The following is a 27806-nucleotide window of genomic DNA, read 5'->3' as shown; positions in this document are numbered from 1 at the left end:
TCCTTGGTCTGCCACTGACTCTGCTATATTAGAGCTAGCTACTAGTATTACTATGAATTTATTGCTGCTGTTTCCCTGACTACCAGTGGAGGAGGGAAGTATTATAAGAGCATTGTGAACTAGTGAGTAGAGCACTGATCTGGGGTTCGGGAGGACTGGGTTCTGTTCCTGACTCTGAAACTGGCCTGCTGGGCAGCCTTGGGATCTGCTGATAAGCACTAAAGAAGCACGAGGTGGTGGTGTAATAATTTAGCTGTGTTATTTTGCATTGGCCCAAAGTTTTAGCTTGCAGGTTCTCAGCCACTAGCAGCTGAAAAGAAAAGTGGGGTAAGGAAGGAGCTGACATCAATTAAGCACACGATCATGATCAATATCGTGGACCGTACTATGCTCTGACTTCCCCCCTGGCCCCACTGCCTTTTGCCTCCTAAACAACAAAGGTTCAGTACAGGGAACCCTGCAGTGATTTTTGCTATGCTTTGGGATGTCTGCAGAGAAATAAATGTTCCCAGGAAATGGGAACAAGCAAGGAAATAACAAAGCACCCTCTAAAAAAAATACCTGTTTCAAAAATTTCCATTGTTTCCAATCAGGGCATTTGTGTAATCTGCAGCAAGAGTGGAGCTGTAATTTTAAGAGATCTGCAAAAGGAGAATAAGGACTGTGCTCATGTGGTTTGGTTTTTTGTTTTTCCCTGTGTTATGATGGAAAAGGAGCCCTGAAAGTGATTATTTTTTTACATTACAGATTTGGGTGTTTGTATGTATTTACAGGGCCTTCATTATCATAGTATCGGTTTGCCCCAAAGAGCTTCATACTTAGGTAAACAGCAGCTCTGCTCTTCCTTGTTGGATACAAATACTCCAGCTGATGGTTTAAATTCCTTCTAAGATGTGCGGCTGCGCAGCTGCCTATTAAGCCCTGTGCAGGGGCTCAGGGCTGTGGTGGGGAGAGGCGGCCCCAGCTGGGAGCTGCCGCAGCGGGGAGGGGGCTGGGGGAGTACTCTCTCCCCGCCGTAGCCCCTGGGCAGCCTGCACCCAAAACCTCTCATCCTGGGCCCCACCCCAGAGCCTGCACCCCAATCCTCTGCCCCAGTTCTGAGCCCCCTTCCATAACCCGAACCCTCATCCCTGGCCCCACCACATGAATTTTTTTATGTGCACCAGTATGAAGGTGATGTGTCACACATCACCTCCATATTGGTGCACCTAACAATTCATTCTGCACATGGATATAAAAAATTAGAGGAGACACTGCTAATAGGGCTGCTGTCTACTTCATGATGTTATCATTTTTTATCACTGATAAAGAGCATGTTAAAAAGTAATTAGGGCTTTTAGTGATGTGTTGCCCAGGATGAAGTAGTTGGAAACCACTTTCCATTCCACCCCTGTTTTCCCTTTTATTCCTTTTGGAGCCCAGGTTGGTGATTTTTGTTGTTTTGTGTTTGTTGTCTCAAGCAGAAGCCCTGTGACTGTGGTCGCTACTTTACTTCACACCTATGGGCACAAGTTCAATCTGCAACTGATTGCCGCAATCCTGACTAATGTGGCTGTGGTGCAACAGTAATTAATCCCACCTTTGTGGTAGCATGAGGATGTTCACTTGGTGCTTAAGTTGTTTCATCCTTGCAGCCTTATTTTATGGGGAGCCATGTGTACTTGGTTTTATATTTGTAGATACTTGTGCAGCCAGACTTGTTCGTTTCTTTTGAAGTGAGTTTTTTGGCTTGGAACTGGTGCACCTTGTGTGAATTCTTCAGCGGATAATACTTTGCCTTGATCCAAGTTTATGGAAGCCCTTTATGAGAACAAGCCCTCACTATACCCATATAAGTATAGGTAAGAGGTGGTTATGTTATAATAATAATATCTAGCTCTTGCAAAGCACCATGTTCACTCCTGGGCTCATGACAACTCACTGCTGTACCCTCAGTCGGGTGCAGAAGACAAAAGGGTTTTATTTAACAATCGCCCCCTTCAGGCAGGGCATTATTTGCACTAGTCTTACTCGGTACCCAGAGGCAAGACAGGTAGCAAATCAAAACTGTAGTCCTGTGTCAAGCCTACCTTTCTTCAGGGAGGTTCTGGCAGACAGCCATCTCTAGTCAGCTCCTCGCCAGACTTCTCTTACAGAGTGAGAGCTTGGAGGTCTTTTCTCCATCCTGTCCAGCTCACAACAGAGCTGGGCTTTTCCCATTTTCCATTAACCCTTCCGTCTGAGCCTGACACCTGTTGCAGATATAGCAGAGGGGGCTGACTGAGCCTGCAGCAGCACATTAACCTTTTCCTGGCAATGTGGGATTTATGTGCCTCATTGCAAGCACCTGCCATCAGTAGATCACAAAATGGGGTACTTTCATCCCCCCCTCACATGCAGCCATCTCTGTTATGGAATGCAGTGGCTGTTTACAAAAGTTTAGAGCAGGAGCAAAGAGCACTGTATCCAAATGAAACAGCAAGGGGATTAAGGGAGACAGAATGGAATTACCCTAGTTGGGATTTAGCCAGGATATAACCCTTATTGTTATAAAAGTTCCATGGGACCTGTAATGCCTCATAAGCAATGGGAATTTTATTTTCCTTGTCACCTGAAAAATGGTAGCTCTGTGCCTCCTTCTAGTATCCTGGAGGGCTTGGGATCAGTAGCTCTAATGTGGAGGAATGCTGTCTGCTGAGTTGCCCACACAGTTCCTTTCATACAGCACTGCCCTGGTATCTTACTGAGGCACTGGGGTCAGCACTGACTTGAAGGAGGGCCCTCTACTGAGTTGCCCTCACTACTCATTGTAGCACTTTGTGCTCACTGATGTGTCCCTCCCTGTTGTATCAAATATAGTGTTTCTCTGCTTTGGAGCTCTACTATTCAGATATTGCCCTTGCTGATGTGATCTGATGTGCGTTCCTTCACAGCATAAGATGGCCAGCATACAAGAACCTTGGGGTTGGTCCTTCTGTTTGCCTCCGCAAAAAGGAAGTATTGGGTTCAAACCTTCCATTGTAGTCTGGGTTGATTGATTCCACAGCTGTGGCGTGATGGTGGGGTGTATGAGCTGGTGCCATGCTTTGAATTACATTACACCAAAGTTCCTTTCTTCCTAATCTCTGCATCATCCCTCACCTCTTCAGGAGATGAGGCTACTAAGCCCTGTGTACTAGCCCATGCTCTCACTCACTGTATAACATGTTAAAAATAACAAAAGTAATACCTAGTTCTTCTGTAGCATGTTTCATCAGTAGTATTTTACGGAGGAAGCAAGTGCTATTATCCCCATTTTACAGGTAGGGAAACTGGGGCACAGAGTTGAGGGGACTTGCCCAAGATCACCCAGCAGGTCGGGGCAGAGCTGAGAACAGAACCCTAAGTCCTTGTCCAGTGCTCTATCCATTAGGTGGCTCTGACCAGAGTCCAGGGCTGCTTGTGAGCTGTAGCTGCATGTGTAAGGCTCCTCTGTTTAGCTTGTGCAATCACTGCAATGCTGTGTTTAATTCTGCTGTTGTGGAAAGTTAATATCCTGGGAATCCTAGAGTCTCCCTCTGTAAAACATCAAATATTATCTTTTGTTAAAGATTTCTCCCCTTCCCCACCCCAACTGAAAATTAACTTTGGATTCTAGGAACTTTTTTCCCATAAGAAGGGTGGAATTTGCTGTGAAATGTAAATGAGGCCCTCAAAGCCACAGGGGGCTCTGCTCTTCGTCATCTCCTATTGAACTGCTGAATCTATATTAAATGCATTGGCCAACCTCCAGGAACGCCTCACATACCAGGGCCCTACAAGCCTAGTAAGGATTGGAGCTGAATGGAGAAAATGTCTTCAGCGTGCATTTTGTTCTTATCCTTTACCCCATTGTCAGACTAATTTTTGTGGAAGGAGGGTTGGGGGTGGGAATTTTCCAGCTGAAAATTTTGCAGATTTACATGTGTAAAAACTGCTTTCACCTCTGCCTGGGTATTTTCTTTTGCATCATTGTCTTGGTCATTCCTTTGTGATCCAGTGAGAGAGGGGATGGTTTAGTGCATTGAATATCAGGTTGGCAATAACTTACTTGGTTCCGTAACGATGCAATGCATTGCCATAAATGTTCCAGTTTCATGGGTCTCGGTTACCATGGCAAATTGTAATGGTTACTACTAGTTATTATTTCGGTTGCTGTTGGCCAACTAAAAGCTTGGCCCCACTGCTATGCACTGAACAAACATACAGAAAGAGACAGTTCTTGCACTGAAGAGCTTAAACAGAGGCATCAAAAGGGGATGGGGCTTGGCCAAAGTCACACAGTAGGTCAGTGAAATAACACCACAGATCTCCTGATTCCAGTGCTCTATCTGCTACGCTGCACTGCAGAGCAACTATGTTAAACAGCCTTAGAGGAAGACTTGCTTGAAGTACATGTTAAAATCCCAGGAGGGTTGGCTCTGTTCTTTATCCTTCTTGGGCAGATAAATTGAGTTGTATACAGTTCATTGTGTGTAGGACCTTAAATTCCAAAATATTTTCTGGTCACAAAATATCCCGTGGCTCTTTCCATAAGAGTTGAGGTCTTTGGCCAAATTCCAGTTCTCCCTCCTGGATTCCCAAATGCACTTTCAGGCAGATTCATTCTTTCTTTTGTCCTAAACTGTTGGGGTTGGTTAGTGTAAATTAGGAGTAACTCCAGATGAAATTGGTAGGCTGGTGTGAAACTGATGTCACAGTAAACCAAGGCAACTGCATTCCAGACTCCTTTGTGGTCTGGCTTAGGGCATCTCCATTCAGGTCTTGGAGCAGGAACCTTTCTTGGAGCAGGAACCTGCATTCCTCTCCCTTCTTTCTGGAGATTTAAGCTACAATTTCCTCCTGAAACTCACTGTGATCACCATAGCAAGATGGAGTTTAGTTCAGCTCTTGCTGTCCTGCTCATTCCCAGGGACAATGACAGAGTTTAGTGACCAGCCATCCTTCATAAAGGAAGGTATTTATTCAGAACCAAAAACACTACAGAGAAAACATATCTTGAAAACCATAAATATCTTGCACCCATGCTGTTTTACCAGGTGGTGTTCATCTTCCACCTGAGACCCTGTAAGGTTTCAAGGTCCCTCAAACCTTTTGTCTGGGTTTGTTCCTCTTGGGTCCAGGAGCTGACATGAAACTATAATCAGAGTGACACACACACACCCCCCCCCCCCCAAAAAAAAAAAAAAAAAAGCATGCTGTCCGTCCATTCTGTACATTTCTCAGTTCTCTGTCTGCTGGTTCTCAGGAACCTGTCAAAAACAGTCTCTGCAGTTTCCCCCCATGCTATGGGGATCTTTAGAGAGTTGCAGTAATTATCCCTTAATGTTGTTAGTTTCTGATAGTTCATTTATGCTAAGTGACTTCCCCTGAGTCACTGTACTGCTTGTCTTGTTTCAGGAGAAAAGTTTAACCCCTTCAAACTTAGTAGGCAATTATATAACGTGAGAAGGGAAATTGAGTCATACATTCTTTGATAAAAATAAATCAGAAGTTTCCCGGTTCTCCACAATCAGAATCTGCGTTCCATCGCAGAGACAGCTGCAACTTAGCGTTGTGTGAAGCAATCCCCCTCCATGCTCCATATAGGGACAAAAGGTGCTAAAGAAATGTATTATCACGGGAACTTCAGTGTAAACAATGTTTTTCTTTCTAGGCTTTTATACAGCACTCTTTACGATGGTGTCTGTGTTATATATCCTTTGCATGGGACTGATTTTTTTTTTTTTCTTGTATCACAGCAGCATCTGGAGGCCTCATCAGGGCCCTATTCTCCCAGGTGTTGTGCACATATTGTGTTAGGTAATGGGACAATCTCTATTTGAAAAGTTCTGTATAGACAAGACAGGCAAAGTGTTGGGTTGAAAGTGAGAAAGTATTATCCCCATTTTACTGGTAGGGAACTGAGGCACCAAAAGATTAAAGCTCCAATCTAATCAGTGCCTAACTTTAAAACCGTGAGTAGTCTCATTTAATTTGTCATGTAAATAGTGCCTAGGAGCCCGTTGTGCCTGGGCCCTGTACAAACATAGAGCAAAGAAATGTCCCCTGCCCCAATGAACTTAACATCTGAGTGTAAGACCAGAGAACACGGGTGGACACAACAAACGGACTAGGGAGCACAAGCAAACAATGAGACCATGATGGGCAGTGGTCACAGTAATCCATAATTAGCCACCATTACTTATACTCTGTTTGTTACAATTAAGTACTTTGGGGATAGCAAAATCTGCTACACATTGTATCATCCCTACTTCCTCCATCCAAGCATGCATTAAAGGAGAAGGCAATCACTTTTGTGTCTCTTCCTCTAATGACAGGTTTCAGAGGAACAGCCGTGTTAGTCTGTATTCGCAAAAAGAAAAGGAGTACTTGTGGCACCTTAGAGACTAACCAATTTATTTGAGCATGAGCTTTCGTGAGCTACAGCTCACTTCATCAGATGTATACCGTGGAAACTGCAGCAGACTTTATATACACACAGAGAATATGAAACAATACCTCCTCCCACCCCACTGTCCTGCTGGTAATAGCTTATCTAAAGTGATCAACAGGTGGGCCATTTCCAGCACAAATCCAGGTTTTCTCACCCTCCACCCCCCCACACAAATTCACTCTCCTGCTGGTGCTAGCCCATCCAAAGTGACAACTCTTTACATAATCAAGTCGGGATCTATGCAGGAAATAGCCCGACTTGATTATGTAAAGAGTTGTCACTTTGGATGGGCTAGCACCAGCAGGAGAGTGAATTTGTGTGGGGGGGGTGGAGGGTGAGAAAACCTGGATTTGTGCTGGAAATGGCCCACCTGTTGATCACTTTAGATAAGCTATTACCAGCAGGACAGTGGGGTGGGAGGAGGTATTGTTTCATATTCTCTGTGTGTATATAAAGTCTGCTGCAGTTTCCACGGTATACATCTGATGAAGTGAGCTGTAGCTCACGAAAGCTCATGCTCAAATAAATTGGTTAGTCTCTAAGGTGCCACAAGTACTCCTTTTCTTTTTGCTTCCTCTAATGGTGAGAATAGAGAATCTGCTCCATAGTAATTAATTTTTCTCTCTTACTCCCCTAGCAGGGCATTTTTGTAGGGCCTTTTCCAGTAGCTCCCAGTTTGGAATGAGCAGTGTTCCTTGGCACTGCAGTTCTCTCATCACTGAGTCTGTTCTGCAATAAGCTTCTTGGCTATGATGTTTTATGTGCCCCTGGATTAAATTCCTGCACTTTTAAAAAAAATAAATCACTACTCGGTACTTAATGTGTGGCTAACTTTAAAAGTTTCATGCAGAATTGGGGACTGAGAGACTCATCCAAGGTCCATAGTAGATCCAGGAGCTGAGGGCCAGGTCTTCTGAATCACAGCCTGGTTCTGTAACCACAAGACCAGCCTTCTCTTTGGTGTGATTGGGAGTAAAATGTACCTGAAAATTCCCACCCCCTCATATATGCCACTTACTCCTCCCTGTGTGTTTGTAGCTTCTGGTGGACATCCCTCAGCCAGGTTCTAACGTCACTGTCCATTCTCCATTTCTTTCTTTCCCAAACCATGCCAAGTTTTTTTTCCCCCCTACAATAAACCCTCTCCCCTCTACAGCGGATCCTTGAACCTGATGACTTCCTGGATGATCTGGATGATGAAGACTATGAAGAGGATACACCAAAGCGACGAGGCAAGGGCAAAGCCAAGGTAATGCCAGCTGGATGAGTTATGGTGTTGTGGGTCTCGATGGGCCCAGCCTAGTGACTGTGCTGAGTCTGCCCTATGAATTTCTCCTGAAGTCTGATATACCAATGCTCGCTGTAAAGGCCTGTCACCATTAATGTTTGTGATCATGTTGTAAACCATTTTCAATACTATGTATATCCACACCCAACACGGTTACAGAACACGTTGCCACAATGTTAAGAAATAGGGCTGGGATTTCCAAAGAAGCCTAGGGGAACTCAGCTGAATTTCAGTGGGATTTGGGTACCTGGCTCCCTGTTTGAAAACCCTAGGCTGGTTGCCCAGCCCTTCCCAAACCTCCCACTGTCTCACTACGACTGGTGCAAGCAATGCCAAGAGCCTGGATTAGACAACATCATGTGCATTTTTGCCATCATGTCATCAGATAGGGTCTAGATCAATGGTTCTCAAACTTTTGTACTGGTGACCCCTTTCACATAGCAAGCCTCTGAGTGCGACCCCCTTATAAATTAAAAACACTTTTTAATATATTTAACACCATTATAAATGCTGGAGACAAAGCAGGGTTTGGGGTGGAGGCTGACAGCTTGTGACCCCCTGGGGGGTCCTGACCTCCAGTTTGAGAACCCCTGGTCTAGATGATGCAGCAGTTGAAATGTCCATTGGAGTTGCACTGATGAAGGTATGATGAAGGAGTTGCACTGATGAAGGAGTTGCACTGATGAAGGTATGTCTCACAGTAGACCAGTCAGGAGAGCGCTGAAGCAATTGCTCAAATGCTGTTGCAATGTTGTCTGGAAAGAATTTTAATGAGAACTCACCTGTGGGTTAGATGTTCTGGGTGATTACTACTGCTGGTTCACTTCTTTTTCAGTTCCATAGACTTTATGGCTAGAAGCAACCATTAGATCATCTAGTCTGACCTCCTATATAGTACAGGCTATTTAATTTCAGCCAGCCAATCACTCCTGCAGTGGCCACATTGACTTCAGTTAAGCCAAAGCATTTTAGTCCTCAGAAAACTAAACTGTTGTGTGCTCCAGGAGAGAGGGAGGTGCCACCAATGCTTAATGGTAGGGAATTAATTAGGTGAGACATGTCCAGATGATCCTGGTAGATGATCCATACCTCATGCTGCAGAGGAAGATGAAAACCTCCTGAAGTCCCTTCCAGTCTGTCCTGGGGGAATATGCCTTCCCAACCCCAAATCTGGTGATCAGTTAGACCCTGAACATTTGGAAAAGACACATCAGCCAGGTGTGAAAGACACAGGATCCTCTGAACCATCTCAGAGTGCCAGTCCACCCCAATGGGTGTCCTCCAGTGGCTGATCTCAGAGAAAGATGGAAGAAAACCAAAATAGATAATAATTGAGTATCGGAGGGAAAAAAAATTCCTTCCTAACCCATGCAGGGCTGAAGCCCTGAAGCATGAGTTTAGAGAATAGTCATTATTATATTATCACAGTCTCTGTCTCATGTTCAGAAAATGGGAAAATCTCTCAAGGGATAGTCAGACTCTGGTAGCTGGGCTGGATCAACTGGGTAAATAACCACGTCTTAGTTCACTTTAATGTGGTTCTTTGAATTTCCTGAGAAAATCTGATTGTTTTAATCTGTGACCCACTTTGTGTTGGTCTCCAAGGCCAGTTCTTGCCTGGCATGTGATCTACTTGAATGTATAAATAGGGGAGTAGTGAGTAGGAGGGAGGTGATTGATAGCTGGTGAACATGCATGGAGAGACTTACGGTATGTCTATGCTACAATTAAACACCTGTGGCTGGCCCAAGTCAGCTGACTCAGACTTGTGGGGCTCAGGTGGTGGGGCTGTAAAATTCCAGTGTAGACATTAAAGCTTGGGCTGGAACTCTGGCTCTGGGACATACTCTTAGGAGGGTAGGCATACTGAGTGTAGACATTCCCTAAAAGGTCTGTGTAGCTTATCAAAAAGGAGATTTGAAAAGTGAATTGATTTAGGGTGTATATGTCCTTTACAGGGAGAAAATCCCAGTTTACTAAAGGGGTCTTTAACCTAGTGGAGAAAGGCAGAACAAGAACCAATGGCTAGATGTTAAAGCCAGACAAATTCATATTAGAAATAAGGCACACGTTTTTCACAGTGAGAGTGGTTAGCCGTTGAACAAACTCTCAGGGGAAGTGGGGAATTCTCCATCTCTTGGTGTCTGCAAATCCAGACTGGATACTTTTTTGGAAGAAGCTTTAGTGAAACCCATGAATTGAGCCCAGTAACTTGTGTAATTGGCCAGAATTCTCCAGTCTGAGTTACACAGGTCAAATTAGATGATCTAATGGTCCATTCTGGCCTTAAAATCTATAAATTATCTTAGGCAAAGACCACTAAGGGGCGCTATTTGATTGCTTATTTTGTTAGCTTAACTACAGGCATGCAGGAGCCCCTTTGACTAGTCCCTTATGGACTGTCAGCTAGTTTGGTGGCATAAAAATGACTAAATTCTAGAAGCAAATGTCTTGGCGATGGCACTTTACTGATATGTTTTCTGGTTCCCAGGGTAAAGGCGTCAGTGGTGCTCGGAAGAAGCTGGATGCAGCCATATTAGAAGATAGAGATAAACCTTATGCCTGCGACAGTGAGTATGAAAAGCGCTTGTCTCCCTGTAGTCTGTACTCTGGGACCAACCTGTCTCCAATGTATTTGCTTTTGGAGTGAGCTTTTGAAGGGAGTAGTGTTCCAGGATCCATTGGGGGCAGGATGTGATTTTTGCAGGGGTGTGATAGTCATTCAAAATGAAGGTGGATCTGAGAATATTTAGAGGACTTGTAAGTTCCCCCTTCTTTGTTTTTACTGGAGCCATAGCCCTAATCCAGATCTGTCATTTCTGCTGGGTGCGGAGAATCCACAGTTTGTTTTTTTTCCTGGAAGGACACATGCAATATCTGGCATTGGGGGTAGGTTCTCCTACTCCAGCAGAATGTTCACTAAGCAAGGAGGCCATTGCAGATGTCTGGACTGCATGAAACGGCTGGTCACTCCGCTTGCATTCTTGCAACACTTTAGCCTGCACCACAGGTGTGAGCGGCATTTCTGGCAGCAGTGCCAACATGTTACTTTTTTGTCCTGCTGCAAGGAGCTGTCAGAGCTCCATATCAATGTCCAGCCAGGGTCTCTGAATCTAATGGTGAGAATTGCCTCTTGATTGTATGGGTATGGGTAGTGGGGATAATGAACACGGAGGTCTCATTCCCACTAACCAGGGTTCCTGTCTTTGATTTCTAGGTTCAGTCTGTTTTATGGGCCTGGAAAAGCCCTACCCACCCTTCCCTATGCTATTCAATACATGACTCAGCTATCTGTTTGCTGCAGGGTTTGTGGAATCCAATTACTTTGTCCTCTCCCTCTTCTCAGACCTCATAGTTCAGCTGGAGGGCAGGGATCAATTCTGTCCTACTGGAGATATAGTCGCTGCTCTGCTGATTGTTGTCCTAAAGACCTTTTGGTCCATGCTCTGGCCACGAAACATGGTTTTCATGCCACATTTGTGGTGTGGGAGAGCTAATTTTAGCTCTAATGGGATTCAATTTCAGTAATTTTATTGGCAACAGAAAGGCATACTAGCCCTGCCGGGAATGAATACATCAAGCGCGTGTCTAGGGCAAGTAAATGGGATTTCTATGACGTCCCTGTTGTGTGTGACTCCGTTTCTGATTTGGTAGCAGCCACTACGTCCCCCAAGAACTCGTCCCATGCTGCCCCTTGCAGAGTTCTATGCTGTTATTTCCTTCCTAGCTGTCAGTGGGAATGCCACTGGAAAAGCTTAAGCAACCCAAGGGAGCGGCTATTCCTGCAGTTCTGAACTTTAAATTGGCAAAAGAATGTACAAAATCCTGAGTTTTTGCAGTTACTTCTCTCTCTCCTTCCTACTGTCCTGGTAGAATTGTCACCAGTTTTTTAAGAAAACTAAGCAGTATTTTTTCCTATTTTCTCCTTTTAAAATCACTCTGCTCTCTGTTGCTTGCCATGTGTGTGACCTATGGTGTGTTCACCTTTTTTCTCATTATTCTCTTTCTGTATTTCAGATAGTTACAAACAAAAGCATACCTTGAAACCTCCCGACCGAGGTAGTCCATTCTCTCTGTCTGCTTTTTTTATTTCCTCCTGACTTTGTTCTCCTGGAATGTTAGTTTTAAAACTCTTTGGAGTGGGGTCTCAATCCAGAGCACCAAGAAAAATCAAACCAAACCGCCACCACAGTTGGCACAGATTGGCTCTCCTGTTGCCTTAGAGGCCATGGATTAATGGGCCATGGAGACTGAGCTTCCCCTTTCACTTTGGCCAGGGTTTTCAAACGTGACTGGTAATCTTGGGTTGCCCAACCTGAGCGTCCTTATTAAAGGGACCTGATTTTCAGAACATTACACTAAGGAGGACCTCCTGGTTCATTGAGTCCAGTCCCTGCTATCTCAGGCAGCTCTGTCATGTTAGCCTGATCATAAATTTATCAAGTTCCCTTGTCAGACTAGTTGTTTTTCAGAGGTTGGGCCCACGCACTTGCTTAAAATCAGGCCCCTCAAAGATGTCTCAAACAGGGTATTCAAAATTGCTAGTTGCTTTTGAAAATCTTCCTTCTTGCCCACAGTGCGGGGAGAAATTTGCCCAGCTGTTCCTGGTGCTGTGGATGCAAAGAGGCCTCACTGTCTTGGGATGTCAATCTGGCCCTTTTCGCCAGCAGTAAATTCATGTGATAAATCAAACCCACTCTGGAATGGCTGAGGCATGACTCTTTTTCTTCAAGGAATGCCAAAGTATATTGCTACTGGAATAGGCACTGTGCTTTTACTCTGTCAGAACCCGGCCATGTCAGACTCTGGATGAGGGTCAAAGGTTATCAACTGCCATTGAGATTTTGTCTCAAATATATGTACTTAAAAAAAGCATGATTTCTCTCCCTCTGTGATGGTGCTGGCTAGGCCTCCTCTGAAACATAAGGACCATCTTTATACTAGGGGTTCTGGGTTATCACAGGCGATGCCTTTTGAGAAATGGAGATGTTATGGGTCCCTTAAAACTGCAAGATGTTTGAATGAATGACATCATGTGGGGTGTTGACCATTGTCCTCAAAATTCTGAAGGGGGTGGGACGGCTTGAACTGGTCCCTGTTGGCTGCTGTAGCAATGCCTCCTGGCCTGGCAAGGACACCAGTGACACATGCCCAGCTGGTAAATGTTGGTGTAATAAGAGTCAAATTGGTTTTTCCTTATGCTGCCATTCCGCCTCTTAGCTTAGACTTATGGTGGCTTTTTTGACTCACTGGGCTCCTGTGCCTCCTAGCTAATATGCTACCCCATCTCGCTTAAGCTGCACCTGCATGGCTCTGCCAAATGCTTCCCTTTTCTTCCACAGCCGGGATTAGATATTAATGCAATACCAGGTCCAAAAGGCTCCTGGGCAAGCCAGTGCGTTGGCTGGGGCTCTGGAATTTGCAGTCTCTGTTAAATATTTGATGAGCAAAGTTATGGGTCTGCAATTTTCTGTAACAGTGCATACTTCATTGACCTCATTAAACTCCTCACATGGGGCCTGATCACCCATCATTTGTTACGTGGCATCTGTAGTGAAGAGAAATTCAGCGTATGGGCTCTCCTACCCTCCCCCAGCCACTCTGCTGCCTCTGTTCTCTGTGGTGCAACAGTATTGTCTGGTTACAGCCAGGGCCTGAGAGTCAGAACCCTCAGGGCTCTAGTCCTACCTCCAGGAGGGGTGAGTGGTGGTCTAATGGGTTGGAGTGGGGAGGGGAGGAGAGGAGGAGTCAGGCTTCCTAGCTCCAGGAGGGGAGTGGGATATAGTGGTTAGAACAAAGTGGGGGTGGAAGTAAGAACTCCTGAGTTCTGCTTCAGACTCTGACGTCGGAGACTCTGCATGATCTTTGCAAGGGTCTTAATTTCTGTTATCTATAAAGTGGTGGATAAATATTCCCCTTTGTCAAGTGCATTGGGGTCTTTGAATGAAATACGCAGAATAAAGAATAGACATTTTAATTCTCATTGACATGACTATTAAATACTTATAATGTGGTATTGCCTAGACTAGAGGCCAGCCATCAAGAAGCTAACCATAACCCTGGCTTTCCCAATGACTGCTCAGAGTCCAATTTCATTCCATCTAAGCCAGTGTGTGCAAGATCCCTGCCACGGCAGAAGTATCCAGAGAACAGTGCTGCTGGAGGAGCTAGCCAGGCCTGGTTTGTACTTGTGTTTACACAGAGCTAAGAGAGCAATAATTCCCTTTGGCAAATGGGCATTTCAATCGCTATGTAAATTGACGGTGGCTTAAAGTGGTTTTAGAGGGATTTGCCTTTTTTCCCCTTTCTTTGCTAGATCCAGGTCTTCAGTTAAATAACTAAGAGGCTTGGTCTTTCTCTTGTCCCCAGCTTTGCTTTTCCGGGCAAATCTTGGCAAGCTCCAATTAATCCATCCTTCTCCAAGACCCAGTTTAAGCTTCATCGCTTTCCCTCAGTCCTCCCTGCCTCTCTCCTCCTTGTTATCCAGCCAGGACTCCATTCCCACCCACTAGTAAGCGTGGGTAATAGGGATTTTAAGTAAAGTTATCCAAAGCAACTAAGTGACTTAGGAGCCTAAGGCCTGGCCCACACTGAAAAGTATTTCTGGCCTACCTATGTCAATTAGAAGTGACCCGTAACCGACAAGCTGTGCCGGTAAAATCCTTAGTGTAGACATACTATACCAGCAAAAAAAATCCTAGCTTATTTCGTTCGAGGACTTAGTATAAGTTATACTGTCAAAAGAACTCTTTTTTTTTTTTTTTTTTTGATGGTATAGGTTGCATCTCCACTAAAGCCCATGTCCACGCTGGGAGTGCTTTACTGTTATTCTTCCTCCCTCCCCAGTTTTGTTTCAAGCAGAATGTAATAGATATAATGGACACCAGCTGTCTCAGAGTGGGGCTAGAATACCAAACCCCTTACCACTAGTTCGAATCCAGTCTGGGTCATTGTGACTGAAAGCAGTCCTCATCTGACTGTGATTGGGAGGCCGGCATATGAAACGAGTTGGGTGGGTTTCAGTCTATATACTACACTGACAAATCACTCCTAGCATGGACAGCGCTATCCCAGCACAGTAAAACCAACACGCACACCCAGATTCCCCCTGAACAAAACAAGCTGTATCAGTAAAAGTACGGCTTTGCTGGTTTGATGATATTAGGGACTTCTGCCAGCATGGCTTTATCGGTCAGCGATCTCCCCTCTTTGTATCGCTGACTGACATAGCTATTATGCAGGTCAAAATCCCTAGTGTAGACATGGCCTAGGGAGGGGTTGCTGATGAAGCTCTATTGATAGAGCTGCTCTGACAAACCCTTTATAGTGGGAACAGTGCCTGGTTCAAACAAGCCCTGGTTCAAAAGTGATTTAGGGAAGCCAAGTCTCATTGAAGCTCAGTGGGATTTAGGCTCTTCTAAGAACTCTTCTGAACATTTTGCTTACTGCCCTTCTGCCTCAGCTGCTTGGTGGCATCGACAAGTGGGATTTGGGGGTTTTGTCTCACTGGGTTAAGTGGGATAAAACAAGATGGCCAAGTTAGGGATCTTTGCATGCAAGGGTAGATCCTCTACGGTGGCCCAGCTTCCACCGCCAAAGCAAATGAGAGCAAGCTAGGGGGAATGCTTGGCATGATCACTGAGGAACCATGTGCCAGCTGGGGATAGCAGCAGCACATTGTGCTCCAGCCACTCCTGAGAGGGAGACACGCACACCACCCCTATGCTGGGAACTGCAAAGAGGGAGGCATAAGAGCCAGCTCTGGCTACTGAGGGTTTCCCAAGCTGTAGTCTTGTAGGAGGTTCCCACTCCAGTGGCACAAAGGGAGTGGATTGCAAGAGAAAACCTGCCGTGTCTGTCCCAGCCCCCACCCCCAGTTCTGTTTTAAGCAAGATGTAATTGCTATAACGGGTATCAGGTGGCTCAGGATGTGGGGTAGAATACAAGCCCCTCACTTCCAGCTCACCAGTTTGAATACAGCCTAGGCTGTTGGTGATGACCAAAAGCAGCTACCATCTGACTGCTGATTGTTCGCTAGTACATGAAATGAGTCAGGTTGGCCTCAGGCCAGTTCCCAGTGGCGCCAGCTCTCAGAAGCCTTCTGTTGACGCTGAGAGGCCAGTGGATATGCCATGAAGACTGACATCTCAGTCTGCCACCCCACAGTGGTGGGGAAGTCCCTTCACAGTAGGACTTGTCCTGGCTGTCTTGTGGCCAGAGGGTGTGAGAGAAACTTGTGCTGATGCTGCCTGCGCTGTACCTGTTCCATGGGCTTTGGTCTCTGAGGCTGCCATTCTGGTACCAAATAATATCAGGGGTAAATGGTAAGAAAGGAATGTAGACTGGGGAAGTGGCTCCCAATTCCAGGGGCATTATGCTCTCTACTTCCAGCCCTGCAAGGGAGGTTGGTTTATTGCATAGAAAACAGGCCTTTTCTCTACGCCCTGTGGCTGTAAAGCAGCTGCCTTTTAGGGACAGCAAAGCAGGCAGAGGCAACAGAAGTGTGTGTGGGGATAATGTGGTGGTTGCTTTCCGAGAGTCTGTGTGGGATGCCTTCAGCTTGGTTCCAGTGTCTCTTGATCCGAGAAACGATGCATCCAAGGAGACACCACCTTTAGGAGGCTCAGGCCTGAATTTCAGAGTTAGGCAGGTTTAAACCCAAGAGAAGATGGGGAATTTCCTTCTGTGTTTCATGGCTTGGATTGTTCTGGACAAAGCTTTCTCATCCCCATGAAGATTTACTGGGCAAGGAGGAGAGGTAGGGGGAAAGTAGAAGGATTTATGGCTTACAGTCAGCAAAGGTAGAAATGCCCATGGCTTCTCGGGGTCTGGCCAAACTATGAGTCTGCTGGCTCATGAAGCAGCCTCCTGAAGCCATGCTGGCTGTTCTACACTGTTAACTGCTGTGTCTTCAGGAGAAGGGTGGGTTGGGAAGGGCTGTCTCAGAGATCTGGGGGGTTGCACATGAGCAGGGATGTTTGTGGCTCGGGTGCCTGCCAGGAGCACAGACCCATCCCCATTTTCTTTTGCAGTCTGTGGAAAGCGTTACAAGAACCGCCCTGGGCTCAGTTACCACTATGCTCACTCCCATCTGGCCGAGGAGGAGGGGGAGGATAAGGAAGATTCGCAGCCCCCGACGCCCGTCTCCCAGAGATCTGAGGAGCAGAAGTGTAAGACCATTAGCCCCTGACTTGACCCCATCTCCTGTGTGTCCTGGCTCTTCTGTAGCCTTAGGGCCAGAAGGTAGTGGTGAGGGAACCAAGACTATGACTGGGACTCCTGTGGTCTATCTCCACCTCTAGGAGGGAAGCGGGGGGTCTAGAAGGCTAGAACAAAAGGGGCTCAGTCAGGACTCCTTGGTTCTGTCCCTGGCTCTAGGAGCATAGTGTGTTAGAGAAGGGAGCTGAGACACGTGGGATCCGTGGGAACCAATGTAACCTAGGTTGGAGGAATTAGCAGAGTGGTTAGATTAGCCAAACCACAACTCAAGATTCCTGGATTCTTTTTCTACCTCTGCCCCAACTAGCTGTGTGTTAGGTGAAATGCTTCCCCTCTCTGTGTCTGTCTACCTTTGCATAACACAGGTAAAAGAACAGTTACCTTTGTTACATGCAGATTTGTGAGGCTTTGTGTTTGTAAAGTGCTTTGAGATCCGCAAATGAAAGGTAATGCAGAGACAAAATTTATATCCGCTTTTTACCTGTGGATATCTGCGGAGTTGTAGGCTCTAGCAACAACGAGCGAAACCAGCGGCGAAAGCTAATATGTGAAAGTGGCTTGCACGCTCTTGGACAGGAGATGCACACTGCTGCATGGAAGGGACTCCTGTCCAGGAGTGTGCGAGCTGTTTGCGCACAGTAGCATGACCAGGGACAGCTGTTGGTGATCCTTGTGCCTGCCCCAGTGAGTAGGGCTGGGGGCAGTACAGCCACACCAGAGGAGCTGCCAGGCTGGGTGCTGGCTCCTGTGAGTGGCGGCCCGTCATGCTGCTGCTTTTGCTGTTGCTGTTCCTGGCCTGGTCGCTAGCCATGGCCCAGCTGGTCTCACTCATTGTCACTAGAGCCCTTCATCTCCATGGGTATCTGCTTTATATCCATAGATATACAATTTGTATCCATGCAGGGATCTAGAAGTGGGTACATCTGCTACGCTGTGACCTCCTCTCTGCTGCATCTGAAAGCTTATGTGGGCCAAAGTCCCTACAGGAATCTCGTTGAATGTTCTCCTTCTAGGTGTCATTGCTCACTCTAAATAACCTTTTCTCTGGTGGGGTGGGGTTGGCTCTTCTCCATACAGCCAAGAAAGGTCCTGATGGCTTGGCTTTGCCCAACAATTACTGCGACTTCTGCCTGGGAGACTCAAAAATCAATAAGAAGACTGGGCACCCGGAGGAGCTGGTGTCATGTTCGGACTGCGGACGATCAGGTACTTTGATTTGCAATACCTGCATTCAAGAGGCTGGATGCCCATGGTCCAGCATGAGGTGTTGCTGCTGCTTCACTTCACTGAGTTGGGGTTGTTCTTTATGCTGGATGCCCCGTTATTTGTCCCATGGGGTGGCTGCAGTGATGCATGATGGGAAGCTGATGTCTCTCTTCCCAGAGCCAGGAGCATTTCTGCTCTTTTATTTAAGGCCAGTGCAATCTTTTAGCTACCTGGTTTCTTTTGTCCCACCTAAGACAGCTGAAGGAGGAGCCGGGGGACTATGAGTCAGTGCTCCTAGGTTATGTTCCCAGCTTTGGAGGGGGAGAGGGTTAGAGCAAGAAGAGGCCTGGGATTCAGGACCTCTAGATTCCATATCCAGCTGTAGAATGAGAATGGTCTTTAGTGGTTAGAGCAGTGGGAGACTGGAAGTCAGGACTCCTGGGTTAAACTCTTGGCTCTGCCACTGACTGTCTGTGTGACCATGAGCATGTCACTTCTCCGCTCCGTGCTTCAGCATCCCCATCTGTCTGTTTCTTTACCCTGCTCTCCTGTTAGCTGGAGAGCCTTCTCCTCTGTTGCTGTCTGGAGCAGCGTCTCTCTTGTTTCTACTTCATTCCTTGTCTAGCACTGCTCCTTCTCTGTTTCCCCCTCTCTGGGGGCAAGAGCTGTCACCATTGCAGTTGCTGCTATTTGGAAATAACCTGTATATATCTTCCTGCCTCCTTATGTTTCATGCTTCATTTCCATTTCTCTTGCTTCTCTGAACTCTTGCCACTTGTCCAGGGCTGACATGTCTAACATCCATGTGTGGCTTTATTTCATCCCCCTTGGCAGGGCACCCTTCTTGCCTCCAGTTCACTCCGGTTATGATGGCTGCAGTGAAGACGTACCGTTGGCAGTGCATCGAGTGTAAATGCTGCAACATCTGTGGCACCTCGGAGAACGATGTGAGTACCCTTCAGTGCTGGCGAGATCGATCCTGGCAGAGCAAGCTTGACACTTTGGGCATCCACAGCTGCAAACAGGGGCTTAAAGAGGGGACCAGCAAGCCCCGAGGGGTACATGCCATTTGTGTCCAGAAATTATCTCCCCAAGTATTGTCTGCCTACATCTCGCCATGCTGCACAGCGAGAGCAGCAACTTGCACAGTTTTGGCAGAGACAGGAGAATAATCTTTGGAATGAAGTTTACTGTGGGAGTTTAAATTCTGAATGGAGACTACCTGGGAGGTGGGATTATGGATAATGTCCAAGGTAGGCTCTCGGGGAGTGTGTGTTCCAGGTTGGAGTAATGCAGCTTGAGACCGCAGGTGTACCATCACATTGCCCTCTCCCCCAGGTCAGGGGACCTGTTCTACTCCAATTGGGCAATGTGGCTTCCTCACTAGTTTTGGTGGTTGCTTCTCCCATTACCTAAGGATCTCTGCAGATACAGGCAGGCTGTATTGGTTACACATGAGGCAGCTCTGCTCTCAGAGCCATTAATCGGCTCCCCACAGACTCAGGCAGGCATCGCTACATTAGTCACCTGTGGAGAAGCTCCATCCTTTCAGAGCTAATGTCTCAGGCTCTCTGCAGACTCAGGCAGACGTCTCTGCATCACATTCAGGTCACGCTATCAGAATTTGTTTTGCAGTCCCAAAGGGTAGAAAATCAAAACCTAAAATCCTGACCTTTTAACATGAATCTAAGAGCCAGGACCCTAGGCATGTGAGCATAGGCGCTGACTTCCCCTCTTTCCCCTGGGTGCTTGACCCGCTCCCTGCCCCCACTCCACCCCTTCCATGAAGCCATGCCTCTGCCAACCCTTCCCCAAAGTCCCCGCTGCAACTCTGCCCCCTCCCTGCCCCTATTCCAACTCCTTCCCCAAATCCCTGCCCTGCCTCTTCCCTGCCTCCTCCCCTGAGTGCACCACATTCTTGCTCCTCCCTCTCCCTCCCGGAGCATGCTAATGCCGCCAAACAGCTGTTTGGAAGCGTCTGGGTGGGAAATGCTGGGAGGTAGGTGGAGGAGTGGGGACGTGGCACGCTCCGGGGAGGGGGCGGGAGGAGGAAGAGGAGGGGCGGAGGGAAGGGAGCTTAGCTCTGTACCCACTAATTTTTCCCGTGGGTGCTCCAGCCCCGGTGCATCTGCGGAGTCAGCCCTATGCTTTGATCCAGCCCTGCAGGTGTTACATGGACCTCTTCAGTGGCTGTTTCGCGTAGGAATCTGCTACTGCTATCAGCTAATGGAGTTACTTCTGTGGCTCAGGTGGTACAGGCTTATGCTTTTAGTGTCAAATGTGGCAGGTCTAATCTTTGGTGAAGACCCTGAGGGATTGGTTAGACTTGCATGTCACTAAAGCACCCTCTGTTGTTCTTTGTGGGATGGCAGAATCATGCTGTGATTTGTAAATAGAGCCCTTTTGTGAAGCTGTGTTGAATCATCCGAATTTTCCTTTATTTTCCTCCCCCCTCTGCTTAGGACCAGCTGCTCTTCTGTGACGATTGTGATCGTGGGTATCACATGTACTGTCTAACTCCGCCCATGTCAGAGCCACCCGAAGGTAAATGTAGTGCTCCTTGGCCCACTCTTGTTTCTCTTTAGAATTCTGATTTTGGTTCTAAGCACTAGTGATTGATAGCATTGGGCATGATGCGAGCAGGAAGTGTGCAACTTTCTCCCACATATCTCTGAATCCCGTATAACATCCCCTACTATTCTGGGCCTGGCTAGCTCTGCCAAGGTCCCTCAGACTTGCTGCGCAGCCTCGCTTGCTATTTCAGCTCTGAGCTCCCTGACGCAGGTAGCTCTGCTGATCCCCTATGATCCTAACCCACGGATCCCTCTGCTGCCTCAGTTATTCCTTCCCCCGCCTAGTGCCCCACAGTTCTAATTTGCAGCAGCACCCCCTCTTACTTATTCCAGTCCTGGGTGCCTCTTAAACTGACAAATGTGCTAAGTGGTGTGTGTAGGATCTTGTGCTGAAGGGGAACACTGCGCTAAGTGTAGGGTTCGGTTGGGACTCTACTTATTCGTATTGTGGGTATCCCCTAGGAGGCCCAGTCATGGGACAGAACCCCATTATGCTAGGTGCTGCACAAATACTCCAAGTTCCCCATAACTTTCCTTGGCTTTCTTAGAGTCAGATTCCAAGACCAGAAGGGACCACTGTGATCCAACTAGTCTGACCTTGTGTATGTCACTGGCCATGGGACTATCCTGAATTAGTTGATGTTTGAGTTGGAGCAGATCTGCTAGAAAAACATCCAATATTGAGTTTTAAAAGGGGGGATTTGTATACAAGGGCCAACAAATTCAGCCTTAGAGGAAACAGGTGCAACTCCCATTGAAATTGATCAGAGATGTTTCTGCTTACATCAGAATCTGTGAAATTTTTTCGTCTGTCACATGCACGAGGTCAGATTAGATGAGGTCTGTGGACCTCCCTCCCTCAGCCTGCTGTCAAAATAGTCAGATACACCTTCTCCGGGCAGTGCCCGCTCCAGTAGATTCTCCTGGTACTAAATCATCACTGTCTCTATGCCAACTGGGATGTGGTAGGAATGTCATTAGGCATCCTGAGGAAGGAAGTATGGGGACAGCATCCTGCCAAGTGTGGAAACATTTCTGCATTGGTAGCAAAATCAAGAGTACAGTGGCAGAGTCCAGATTTTCCACCAGCCCCACCTTTCCTTGCACAGTGCACTGATTTATGGTTTCAAAGCAAACTGGTTACGGTTGAGCAGCCAGAAGCAATCTCCGGTCTAGATTCACCCATGTTAATTTTAAATTGCCTTTTAATTCTCTCACTTAATGTTATCTAGATGGAGGAATATCTGAAGACCTTGGGGGCTTTGTTTCCTAGCATACTGGGAGCACATAGTCCTGGATTAACACCTGCTAGGATATGTTTAGGGCCCTACCAAATTCACGACTATGAAAAATGCATCACATACTGTGAAATCTGGTCTTTTGTGTGCTTTCCCCCTATACAATACTTATTTTACGAGGGAGACCAGCATTTCTCAAATTGGGGGTCCTGACCCAAGAGGGAGTTGCAGGAGGGTCACAAGGTTATTTTAGGGGGGTCGTGGTATTGCCACCCTCATTTCTGTGCTGCCTTCAGAGCTGGGTGGCCAGAGAGTGGCGGCTGTTAGTCGGGAGCTCAGCTCTGAAGGCAGTGCCCTGCCAGCAGTAGCACAGAAGTAAGAGTGGCAACACCATACCATGCCACCCTCATTTCTGCATTGCCTTCAGAGCTGGACAGCCGGAGAGTGGTGGCTGCTGACTAAGGGCCTAGTTCTGCAGGCAGCAGCAGCGCAAAAGTAAGGTGGCAATACCATACCATACATCCCTACTTCTGCGCTGTTGCTGGTGGTGGCTCTGCCTACAGAGTTACGCTCTCAGCCAGCAGCCACCACTCTCCAGCTGCCCAGTTCTGAAGGCAGCACCGCCAGCAGCAGAACAGAAGTAAGGGTAGCAATATCATAACCCCTCCAACCCCCCACCCACCCCCAGTAGTCCCTAGGATGCCCCAACCAAGATCTGGGCCTTGTTACTGTATGTGCACTATTGGTAATATTATGGTAGCACCTTGGGGGCTCAGCCAAGATTGTTGTTAGTACGGTGGTAGAGGTTGAGGGCTCGAGAGATTGGGACCTGTTATCACATATGCATTATTATTAGTAGTTTGTTAATATCTAGAGGCCCCAACCAAGATCCTGGAATAAACTACTGGCGTGAGGCACTGGTAGAACTGTTCCCATACTAGGGGGTTGTGCAGCTTTAGCTATAATATTTTCAAAGTGGTATAGTTTAAAGCAGTATGAACACTGTGTGGACAAACCCATAGTGAGGCAGTTCCTGACCCAAAGCACTTGGATTCTAAATAAACAATGGCTCGGAGAGGAAATAGTTGTACAGAGAGGGGAAGTGACTTGCCCAAGGTCACACAGTAGGTCAGTGGCAGAGCTGGAAATAGACCCCAGTTTGGCACCCTAGATAGCATTGCCTGTTAGAGCAATGTTAGAACAACAGATTATTGTCCTGTTAAACAACTGCTGTGTTCCACCCTGGAGCTGGCCACATTTCAGCAGCAGGCAAATTGCCCCCTCAGACATATGCAGTTCACTAAGCATTCTGGGAAAGCCTAGTTACTGAGTTTTCACCTCTTCTTGCAGGGAGCTGGAGCTGTCACTTGTGTCTGGATTTGCTGAAGGAGAAAGCATCAATCTATCAGAACCAGAACTCCTCTTGATTCGGTTTTGGGTTGGAGGGCAAAGCGTGGCTCAGTAGAGTAACCTCCAGTCACTCATTACATACAGGGCTCTGTTACTTTTTTGTCCCCCCCCCGCCCCCCTTTTTTTTTTATGGTTTAACCTTTCCCGTGTTTTTTTGGGTTCCTTTTTGTTGAATTTCTCTCCTTCCCAAAGCAGATTGGACTCTGCCTGTTACCAGAAGATCCATCCTGGTCTGGGGTTAGAAGTGGATCCACTTCCCCCACCATATCAGGTGAAGTCTTGTACGCAAGGCTGTCCCTTGGTGGTGGTTGCGTTTCTGCCTCTGTCTAAGCACTGCTTCAAACATACATAGCATGAACCAATGCTTGACCCTCACTGAAGGCAAAACCAATCCTAGCACGCAGATGAGACACAACAAACAGGAATCTCCTCTCTGTATAGGAGGGAGAATCGCCTTATTCATCCTGATGAAAGGTGTCTCTTGGACTCTCCAGTGCAGGAACTGCAGAAAGAAGCGCCATAGGAGAAAAGGGGTCTTACATCCTCATTTAAATGACTCCTATTCCTGAGTCTGCTTTGCCATTCAGCACTACCGAGTTAGCAGCCATCTCCAGGGCTCCCGTCATCCATGCTCTTATGCTACAAGTCTGTCTGAGCAAAATCAGCCTGTCAGGTAAAGGGAAATGGCTCCAGACATTCTTCGTGTCCCAAATCCTCCTTCTCCTCCTCCGCTTACTCTAATTAGTGGGTTTAAGTCCACACACTTCTCCTAGTATAGACAGGAAGCAGTGGTTGTCCCTGGTTGATAGTAGGGTATCGATCACTGATTGCCCCCTCCTTCCACGAGTTGAAAGTGGTTTGACTGGTATAGGTGACTGGACCACACTGTTTTCAACACCGCCTGCTAGAGAATTGATTCCAGCTCTGGTAGAAAGGGATCCAATGTGTGGGTGAGGGTGTGGTATCCCTTGTTTGTCAGATAATATCAACCATGGATCAATATCCCAGTGTAGAGAAGGCCTTTGATTTCCACCTGAGTCAAACCAGTTTAAATATGAAGTGACTCCATTGTCTCTTGGTTTGTGCTGGTCTGACTGAGATCAGAGTCAAACCCATAGACCCTACAGTACCTCAGCTTGATGGTGTTTTTACACCTGTCCTGTAAAACTACACTCAGCATCCCATAGTTCCAGGTTCTAATGGTCACACAGGGTTTAAACTTTCACCAGGTTATTTTGGAAAAGGTCTGCTTCGGCCTCCTTTACAGACTCCATCCTTGAGAGGAGAAAGGGATGGTCCTTAGGATTCTTCACTGCTGCCTTAACATAGTCCAAGTGCGTAAGTTGGCCCTTCCCATGTACATCCCCTGCACTCAAGCATTTTAATGGAGTTTTGCCTATTGTGTTTTTAACCTACAAAGCCTGCCGTCCTGGCTCTTGGTGACGATTTAGCTTTTCAATCATTAGGATAATGAAACTACAGTTGGAGCTTTTGTCCCGGACTCTTGAGTCCCCTACCGAAGCTGTACGGTCGCCATCCCTGCAAGAGGCTTGAGTCCTCCCGTGTTGTAGCAATGGCAGCACCATGCCTCCTGATAGGAGGAGGATGGTTTGGGACTGTGGGTTCAGAACAAGCAGAGACCACTGGTGTTTCCATGGAACAAAGTGCAGATGGACTAGTCTTTTGATTTGCAGATCCCTTTGTCGCTCCAGTTAATGTGCCTATGCAAGGGAGCTGCATGCCCAAGACTTGGGAGTGCCTGTTCCAGCCGGTCAATGGGTATGAATGCATGCCAGCAGGGACTCATCGCCCCATGCCATGGTGTGTTGTTAAAGGCTGAGCTGGCTCATTTCAGGACCTTGCTCTGCTCGACGATGGAGGAAAAGAAGCCAGTTTCTTCTCCCAGCTTGCTGCTGGGCTCTCCCTCTCTTGGAAAATAAGGATCCCTCTCCCTCCCTCCTTGCTATTTTTGTTTCCGCTCTGCAGGAATCTCATTGTATCATGTGACTCGGAACCCACTGGTGACCTTTTGAAGCCCTCCAGGCATCGCTGTTTTCAGTAGCAGGGGTCAAGGTGCATGGGATGATTTTTGTTGTACAGCCCTAGTATAGGATGAAGCATTTTTGGAAGGGTGACACAAAAGGGTTCTGTTGAATAATGTGCCTGTTTTTTCTAAATCGACTTCAAACCTACCTCCAAAATCCCTTTTTACGTTCTTCCTTGCTCACTAGAAATGCATTTAAAAAAAAACACTTCACCTGTACAAAAGGGGCTGGATGGCTCAGGGGATGGTGAATGGGAGGACTTTTGTTCACCACTAGGTCACTGGTTCAAATCTAGCCCAAGCTGGTAGCAATCAGAAGCCATTACCAGCCACTGGTGATTTGGTGGCCTGTATGAAATGAGTTTTGTGGGTCTCAATCCAGTGTAACACACACATGCCAGGATCAAGGAGGCCATGGAGACTGGACATTGTGGCACAATGAGGATGTTTGCCATGCTGTCCCTTACGTGGCTAAAAGTAGATGGTCAGTCCAGACCCGTTCTGAGCACTACTTCAGATGGAAATATTAAATAAAAGACCCCACTCTCTCCATACTTGCACAACAGAGACATGTCTGCATTTGTTTGAAATCCTGTATCCACTCAGCAGTGGCTGTGGTTGGAAGCCACCTGAAAAGGGAAGCATAGCTTCGCCCACTTCATTACCTTATCCACTCTTATGAACGACTGAAGCTGAAGTGGGTGGGGATTCAATGCAGGCAGAGGCAGAAATCCTTTTTGCCTCTGATTCCATCCAGAGCCTCCTAATAAATGGGGCTCAGTCACTGAGCAAATCTTCCTTGCTTGGCTAACTGGGGAGCTGTTGCCCAAACTGAAATTGGCCATCCCCAGCAGCTCTCGCCAGCACTGCAGGGTCGTGAGTGTCTTGTCTTGGACAGACCACAATCCCCTGCAAAGTATCACATGTGTGTCTTATCCTGCCCACCCCAAAAAAACACCAAAATGGCTTGTTAAACCCCTCTCTTGTCACTTTGGGGTGGGTTACTTTTCTTAAATTTGTGTGTAGCTCTCCTTGCAATGGGAATTCAGCGCTCAGGTCAGATGTGTTCCAGATACATTGGTTTCCCATAAGGAGGCTCTTTAGGTTTGGGATGGGGAATATTATATAGCTCATTTCTGTGCTTTCACCTTGTAATGTTTTTCAGGGTGTGTGATGCGGGGGGGGGCGGAGGTGTCAGCTTGATTTCCTCTATTCTTTATGATGCTGCTTCCCCTGCCCCCTCTTGGAGGAGAAATGTCAAACAGTTCTGAGTAGGGAAAGCCACCTGCTGCTGAGTTAGTTTTCTTCTTTGACTGACTTTCACAGCTTTTCCCTCTGAGTTAGCAAGCTGCCTCCCTCACTCCCACATACATGCACGCACATTCACACATGCATTAACAGCCATTTATGTATTGAGAATAGTGGACTTGTGTTTTTCCATTTCAGTAACCTAATTAAATCGCAAAGTCTCAGAAGCATATTTTGGGTTTGGGTTTTTTTAATTTACAGAGTAAAAAACAAATGGGAATTTTTTGCTGCTGTTAAGATTCCTTTTTTCCCCCCCTTTCCTCCCCACTTTAATTGGAGCCAAGGTGTGTAATTTTTTTAAGGTACTGTATTAAAAAAAACATTAGTAAATAAACATTTTTACACGGATCTCTCATTTTAAGCTGCCTTATTTGTTACTGATACAGATGCTGTGAGATTAGATGCTGGGGGTGCTTCTGAGTTTACTGTGCAGTTCTCCAGGGAAAGCTGTTCAGGTAAAAGTGTTGTGTATTCCATCTTTCTGTTTTCCACATCCCTTTGTTAGGTCCTGATTCAGCAAGATTCTTAAACTGGTCTAACGTCTAGGCAGGAGAATGGTCAAAGGAGAGGACCTTCTGGCCTCCCAGGCTTGCGGTGCCAATCAGCTGTTTGGCACGCAACCCTGGGAGGGAGAGAAGCAGAACGGGGCGGTGCTCAGGGGAGGCGGCGGCGCAGAGGTGAGCTGGGGCGGGGAGCCGTTCCCATGTGTGTGCCCCCCCCCCCATTACTTGCTGCAGGCGGCCCTCCCCGCGCCTTCCTGCCCCAACTTACCTCCGCTCCACTGCCGCCCCCGCCCACTTGGTGCCCTAGATGACTACCTAGTTAGCCTAGTGGTTGCACCGGCCCTGGCTAGGTGCTATACAAGTGCAGAACAAAGAGATGGTATCTGCCCCCAAAGAGTTTGCATTCTAAATAAGCAAAGGAAGGATGATCGTTTCCCATTTTACGCATTGGAAACTCAAGCCCAGAGAGAAGTATTTTCCCAGGGTGTCACAAGGAGTCAGTGGCAGAACTAGGACTTGAATCCAAATGTTCTGAGTGCCAGGCCAGTATCTCAATTCAACTCCAGTGCTGGAGCAGAATTGAT

The 27806-nt window shown here is 47.0% G+C and overlaps 1 protein-coding gene across 4 annotated transcripts in view; it reads left to right on the top strand.

Annotated features, from left to right (window-relative positions):
• DPF2 (double PHD fingers 2) overlaps nucleotides 1–27067 on the top strand; it is a 42539-nt gene extending 15472 nt beyond the window's left edge. The window contains exons 5-12 of one of the 4 annotated variants that reach the window (XM_048856023.2): nucleotides 7590–7682; nucleotides 10213–10291; nucleotides 11739–11780; nucleotides 16754–16891; nucleotides 18018–18146; nucleotides 18981–19093; nucleotides 20615–20690; nucleotides 23308–27067. In XM_048856023.2, coding sequence (XP_048711980.1) covers nucleotides 7590–7682; nucleotides 10213–10291; nucleotides 11739–11780; nucleotides 16754–16891; nucleotides 18018–18146; nucleotides 18981–19093; nucleotides 20615–20690; nucleotides 23308–23384 — 747 coding nt within the window. In that variant the 3' untranslated portion in view covers nucleotides 23385–27067. Of the gene's footprint in view, nucleotides 1–7589; nucleotides 7683–10212; nucleotides 10292–11738; nucleotides 11781–16753; nucleotides 16892–18017; nucleotides 18147–18980; nucleotides 19094–20608; nucleotides 20691–23307 lie in introns of all 4 variants that reach the window. The other 3 variants (XM_048856022.2, XM_048856026.2, XM_048856024.2) reach the window with 3 other exon arrangements.
• The last annotated feature ends 739 nt before the right edge of the window (nucleotides 27068–27806 follow it).

The sequence above is a fragment of the Caretta caretta genome, chromosome 7 (genome assembly GCF_965140235.1).
Source record: "Caretta caretta isolate rCarCar2 chromosome 7, rCarCar1.hap1, whole genome shotgun sequence".
Classification (NCBI taxonomy): Eukaryota; Metazoa; Chordata; order Testudines; family Cheloniidae; genus Caretta; species Caretta caretta.
This window is presented reverse-complemented; position numbering and strand designations above follow the sequence as displayed.